Below are 6,730 nucleotides of genomic sequence, written 5' to 3'. Positions count from 1 at the left end.
GTCAATCACATATGAATTATATGTGATTCATATGTAATTCACATATGAATCAGATGTAATTCACATTTAAATAACAAGTGAATCACATATAAATTATATGTGATTCACATGTAAATCACATATAAATCACAAGTGAATCACATATGAATTACATGTGATTCACATGTAAATAACAAGTGAATCACATATGAATTACATATGATTCACATGTAAATCACGTATAAATTTCATGCAATTCACATGTAAATGACAAGTGAATCACATTTGAATTACATGTGATTCACATATAATTTACATGTACGTCACAAGTGAATCATATATGAATTACATGTAAGTCACATTAAATCACATATAAATCACATATAAACCACATGTAATTTACATGTAAATCACAAGTGAATCACATATGAATTACATATAATTTACATGTAAATCATATATAAATCACATGTAATTCACATGTAAATGACAAGTGAATCACATATGAATTACATGTGATTCACATGCAATTCATGTAAATCACAAGTGAGTCACATATGAATTACATATGATTCACATATAAATGACAAGTGAATTACATATGATTCACATGCAAATCACATATGAATTACATGTGAATATTATATGATATAGTCATATGTGAATCTTACATGACATATACATATGCATTTTAGAGGGTCTTCTTGTATGAATCAATTTTTTATTTAATTTTCTTGTAGATTTAGAAGAATTTGTGATAAATATTGAAGAAGTGAATAGTGATAAATTAAATAAAATATAAAAATCTTAACACGAGACACGAAAACCTTTTGAAAACTTGTATTTTTTTTTTTTTTTTTTTTTTTTTTTGTTTTTTAATATATTTTTTTGTATTGAATAAAATACTTGTAATATCGTGTTTATAGATTAGTATATGAAAAAATGTTAAAAAATTTATAGTTTTTTTATTTAATATTCCGTTTTTTTTTTCACTTTTTTTAAGTTTAGTGATTTTTAAAAATTTATTGTTTTTTTTAAAAAAAATGTTGTTTTTTAACAATATATATATATATATATATATATATATATATATATATATATATATATATATATATATATATATATATATATAGTTTTTTTTAAGAAAATCATGTTTTCTAGAAAAAATTAAAAAATCTGCATTTTTCTATAAAAAAAGGTATTTTTTTTAATTCCGAAAATTTAATTTTGTTATATTAATTTTTAGACGTTTTTATTAATATTTCTAATAACATAAAAACAACTAAACATTAAATAAGATTCGTAAGAGGATGATGATGATACTTTTAATGAGTTAATTTTGATCTAACGTTCAACCTTTATTTTCGAGTTCTTAAGAAACTGTAAGTATCAATGTATCCTACCCTTATATATTAGGTTGTTTAAAAAGACATCCAAATTTTCCATTTAGACACCCTATTTGATTTTTAAGATTTTTTTTATTAATTAAATTTGCATTGTTTTTAAAAAAATAAATTATAAATAGTTTATAATAAGTGAACTTTTAATAAAAATGTTTATAGGATGGGTGTCAAAATATATATATATATATATATATATATATATATATATATATATATATATATATATATATATATGTTCTGGAGCTCTCTATCTCTCTCTAGTTTTCTCTCTCTAGGGTCTACTTACAACATCACGTGTAAAACATACTGTAGAATCTTTTGTTTCATTTAGGGTTCATCGTTATAAGAACAAAAAATATATGCACACTCTTAAGACATTGTTGTACTCTATCTTCAAGAGATTAAAAAGGCTTATTTGTTTTGATCTTTTGAGTAGTCTTCTTCTTGGTCTTATATACTCAGTGCTTCTATCTTCAAGCTTTCTTCTTCTATACCTATATCCGTTAATCGATTCTCTTTTAGCATTCCTTTTCCAACAACATTCAAACAAAATCCACACATATCTTCCTCCCACTGTAATGTATATGATCACATTATAGGTAGGAGAGAGAGAGAGAGAGAGAGAGAGAGAGAGAGAGAGAGAGAGAGAGAGAGAGAGAGAGAGAGAGAGAGAGAGAGAGAGAGATGGCGCTGGAGACAATAGTATATTCACAAGGGCAAATTGGTAATGTTGGGTACAATTATCTTTTCCAGGAAGATCATATTTTCGGTGGGTTTTTGGAGGGTACCAATCATACCAATCATCATCAAGAATCAGCAAGTGTCCATGAATATTGGGGAGATTACTCTTCATCTTCTTCAGCAATGCATATTAAGGACCAATGGGATCCTAAATCCTCACCGGACGATTGTACTGGCGGTGGCGAATGCGACTTATATTTTCTTCGGGGACTATTTTCACCCGACAGCCACAGGGACATGAAGGTGGAATCATCACCAACTGCCACAGTGCCAACCACCACGGCCACGGCGGCTGGTCGGAGAAAGCGCAGGCGCACCAAGAGTGGTAAGAATAAAGAGGACATAGAGACCCAAAGGATGACTCATATTACCGTGGAGCGCAACCGCCGGAAACAGATGAATGAATATCTAGCCGTGATCCGTTCAATGATGCCATCTTCTTATGCTCAAAGGGTAAGAATTAAATTGATGTCCTCTTTAAGTTTAATTGTTGATTACATTATTGCGATTCTAAACTTTTTAGAAGAAATAATTGAACAGTTTACTTTAAATATATATGGCCATAAACTATCGTAAACTTAATCAATAACATATATACATAATATGTAAAAAACTATAAAAAGAATTGATAAAAAATGAACAGTGTTTCATATTCCAAATTAGATAGAAGACAAGGGAGTTCACATCACCAATGAATCATTGTTTGAAAATTACTATTAAAGCCTAAACATGATTGATTTTATTTATATAAAAATTGGACAATTATTGATTTCTTCTGTATGTATGTTTAGATTCTTGATGTATATATTTAAAAAACTAAATTTAAATGAATATCTTTTTAGGGTGATCAGGCATCAATAGTTGCAGGAGCCATTAACTTTGTGAAACAATTAGAGCATCAAGTACAAACGCTGGAGGTTAAGAAAAGCGCGAATCTTAATGGCTATTCTCCACCATCACAGCCCTTTAAGGAATTCTTTACATTCCCACAATACTCTATTGGCCGGGATATTTATGATGATGGTGGTGGTGGTGGTTCAGCCACCAAGACCAAAAACCGGCCACCTGCTATGGCTGAAATCGAAGTGGCAATGGTGGAAAGCCATGCAAACCTTAAGATACTTTCCAAGAAACGGAAGACACAGCTCTTGAAGATGGTTGCTGGTCTACAGTGTTTATGGTTAACTATTCTTCACCTTAATGTTACCACAGTTGAGCAAATGGTTCTCTACACTCTTAGTGTCAAGGTTAGTTTTCATTCTTGATATTCGATTTTCAATTAAATAGACTGCATATATAAATTGTAAATGACCAAAATACCTTAAATGGTTTCACTAGAATATATTCAATTATGCATCGACATTCACCTATATCCGTGTATTTCTATAACGTGTCATTTTCATCGTTTACTTTTTATTTGAAAACCGCAAATGAATTAAATAAATCCCTACTCGCAATATTTCAACGAGCACTGCGGGTCCAGTGAAAAATTCTCTTGTTGATCTAGTTTTTATAAATATTAGAAGGGGAATATTAAATGTTTTAATTAAAAAAATCGAGCTTAGTTTGTTTAATTAATTGCTAATTAAGTGTGGTGTTCTTGTCATGTGGGCAGCTTGAAGATGGATGCCAACTGAGTACAGTAGATGAGATTGCAGATGCTGTTAATTTCTTGTTGTGCAGAATTGAAGAAGAGTCGCTTTGTTCTAATTAATTAAGTTCAAGAAACTCGATGTTTCTATAGTACTCTGGGTTTTAATTGTAATCTATAAAGTGAATTATTGTCATCTACTTTTTTTAGTTCATTTTTTATCACATTTTTGTGGTTTGGAGACAAGTGTTGTTACCTAATGATGTCCACCCTTTTAACAAATAAGATTAAGACTATTAAATTACACAAACGGTTCATTTGGTTTTAAAAAATTCATAATGTTTTTATTTATTTATTTATTTACTTTCTACAATGATGGTGTCTTTATTTTTATGGTTGGTCTAACTTACAATATTTATTTTAGCTTTTTTAATATTTTTTTTATAATTTTATTCGTTTATTTATATATATATATATATATATATATATATATATATATATATATATATATATATATATATATATAAAATGAGTTGTTCAAATAAGAACTAAAAAAGATTAAGAACCCTAAAAACCCCACTAATTAGTAAATATATACATGAACTCTTATAAAACATGTTAAAATTCTCTTTTTTGTCCTTTTGGTAAGAAAATATCAAAAATGTAATTTTTACAGTCTAATATTTTTATTCATATATGCTCTTATATATTAATACAAAATTGATATAAAATACAACTTTATATACTTTATTTATAGTTTATTGCAAAACTTCATAGCTAAATACTGATTATTTTACAATAATTTATTAATTCAAAAAAATCAAAAAACACAAACTCTACCACCACCACTACCATCACACGCTGCCACCAAACACATGTAGCAACTTTGCAACTATCATTGCTTCTAAATCACCACCACCATCACACGCTGCCACCAAACACATGTAGCAACTTTGCAACTATCATTTCTTCTAAATTATATCTGTAAATAAAGTCATACATTAACAGATTAAATACTATAGTCATAGTCTAATAAAACCTACTAATTCACTCATCTTGAATTTAATGTAAAATAATTATAAAAACTAATTTAGTCTTCCATATTTAATCTAAACAAAAAATAAATATATTCACAAACAAATTAAAATAAACATTCATATATAAATCAGTCATATTTTAACATATAATTCATTAAAAATTTACAGCTTAATAAAATCAATTCACAGTTCATTAAATAAAATTCACAGCTTAGTATAAAAAACTAATAGTTTAATGCACACAAATTATATATTCTTAACTACGTTCTCAATTTAAAACTTATATATATATATATATATATATATATATATATATATATATATATATATATATATATATATATATATATATATATATATATATATATATATATATATATACACACACACTTTTTGATCTATATGCTAATGCTTTCGTCAAAGTTTATTTACAAAAAGTTTCACGACTTAAATTTTAAATGTTTTATTCAAAATTAGATTAAATGAGATTTGTATATAATGGTACTTTATCTCATACTTTAAAAGGCTACAACGAACTATAAAAAAATCATAGTTTAATATAATCAATTCACAACATATTACAATCAATTTACAGTTTAATACAATCAATTCACAACTTAATACAATTATATAATGGTTTAATACAGTTAATTTACAACTTAATACAATCAAATCGTGGTTTAATAAAAAAAAAAATTACCGCTTAATATAATAATTTCAAATTTTAATGCAAAAATATTACACTTCACAATCATATTCTCAAGTTAAAATTTACATTTCAAGACTTTAATTCGCAATTTAATAAAGTAGTTTAGATCTCTCGTTCACGATATTTACAACTTAAAATCATAATCGATTTTGATGAAGTACTTCATCAAATATCTTGTGTGTACCAAACAAATTCATAGGTTAATAGAGCATTTTAGGTAATGTTTTAAAAACAAGTTTTTTACTCGAATCAGTATGGTGACCGGTTTCTATATATTTTTATGTTTTTTCCTATTTTCCTAAACATACATATATTTATAAATCATAAATTTGATGTTTACAAGTTCAAAAATTAAAAATACACATAAAAATAAGTTATAGATGAATTCAAATAAATTTAAAGCCATATTCTTAACTTAAAACTTATATTTACACTTTCAGATTTACAGACTATTGTTCATTTGAAAGTTTATTTACAAAAATATTCACAATTTAAATTTTACATACTTAATTTAAAATTATATAAATCATAATAAAGCATACGTTAACATCTTAAAACGTATGTTTTTCATTGAAACATTCAGATATGTGTAAAAATCATATATTAACATCATAATACTTATAAAAAATCTTATGCCTTTACAACTCAAACGTATGTATTTCCATGAAACAATCAGATACGTAAAAAAAATCGTGTATTCACAACGTAAAACATATAAAAAAAATCATGTATTAACGGCTTAAAACTTATAAAAAATCATGTATTCACATTTTAAAAAGTATATTTTTTTATTAATAAAAGTTAAAACTAACATTAACATAACTAAACAATAAATGAAGTATTAAAATATTATAATTCTTAATTTAAAAACCCTAAATTAACATTATTTGAGAAAATACTAACATAAGAAAAATATAAAATTTCAAAAATATTGATGTATTTACAACATTCACAGCTTAAAATTTATGTTTTGTTTTTTTTATTAAAACACTTAAATTTGTATAAAATTTCTTTTATTCACAGATTAAAACTTATAAAATCATGTATTCGTAATTTAAAACTTATAAAAAATCATGATTATATATATATATATATATATATATATATATATATATATATATATATATATATATAATCATGCATTCATAATTTAAAATTTATAAAAATCATGCCTTTTAGGATACTAAAAAGAACAATAAGGTTATGATGTGAATGTATAATATTTTATATATTAAACTATGAATTTGTTGTATTAAGTTGTGAATTTTAT

At 25.3% G+C, this 6,730-nt stretch overlaps 1 protein-coding gene across 1 annotated transcript; it reads left to right on the top strand.

The window, feature by feature from the left end:
* The first annotated feature begins 1,730 nt into the window (after window positions 1-1,730).
* LOC145003186 (transcription factor bHLH94-like) lies at window positions 1,731-3,938 on the top strand. The gene is made up of 3 exons (XM_078962316.1): window positions 1,731-2,576; window positions 2,966-3,370; window positions 3,739-3,938. Exons 1-3 carry the CDS (start codon window positions 2,067-2,069, stop codon window positions 3,835-3,837), a joined length of 1,014 nt encoding a protein of 337 aa, XP_078818442.1. The 5' UTR covers window positions 1,731-2,066; the 3' UTR covers window positions 3,838-3,938.
* The last annotated feature ends 2,792 nt before the right edge of the window (window positions 3,939-6,730 follow it).

Source organism: Lactuca saligna, chromosome 6, assembly GCF_052625555.1.
Source record: "Lactuca saligna cultivar CGN05327 chromosome 6, ASM5262555v1, whole genome shotgun sequence".
In the NCBI taxonomy this organism is placed as follows: Eukaryota; Viridiplantae; Streptophyta; class Magnoliopsida; order Asterales; family Asteraceae; genus Lactuca; species Lactuca saligna.
The sequence above is the reverse complement of the archived record's forward strand: the minus strand, read 5'-3'. Positions and strand labels throughout refer to the sequence as shown.

Excerpts from the sequence above, each read along its gene's own strand:
- LOC145003186 (XM_078962316.1), top strand. The coding sequence starts at position 2,067 with ATGGCGCTGGAGACAATAGTATATTCACAAGGGCAAATTGGTAATGTT. Across the intron at positions 2,577-2,965 it reads CATCTTCTTATGCTCAAAGG|GGTGATCAGGCATCAATAGT; the intron begins GTAAGAATTAAA and ends ATATCTTTTTAG. Across the intron at positions 3,371-3,738 it reads TCTACACTCTTAGTGTCAAG|CTTGAAGATGGATGCCAACT; the intron begins GTTAGTTTTCAT and ends TCATGTGGGCAG.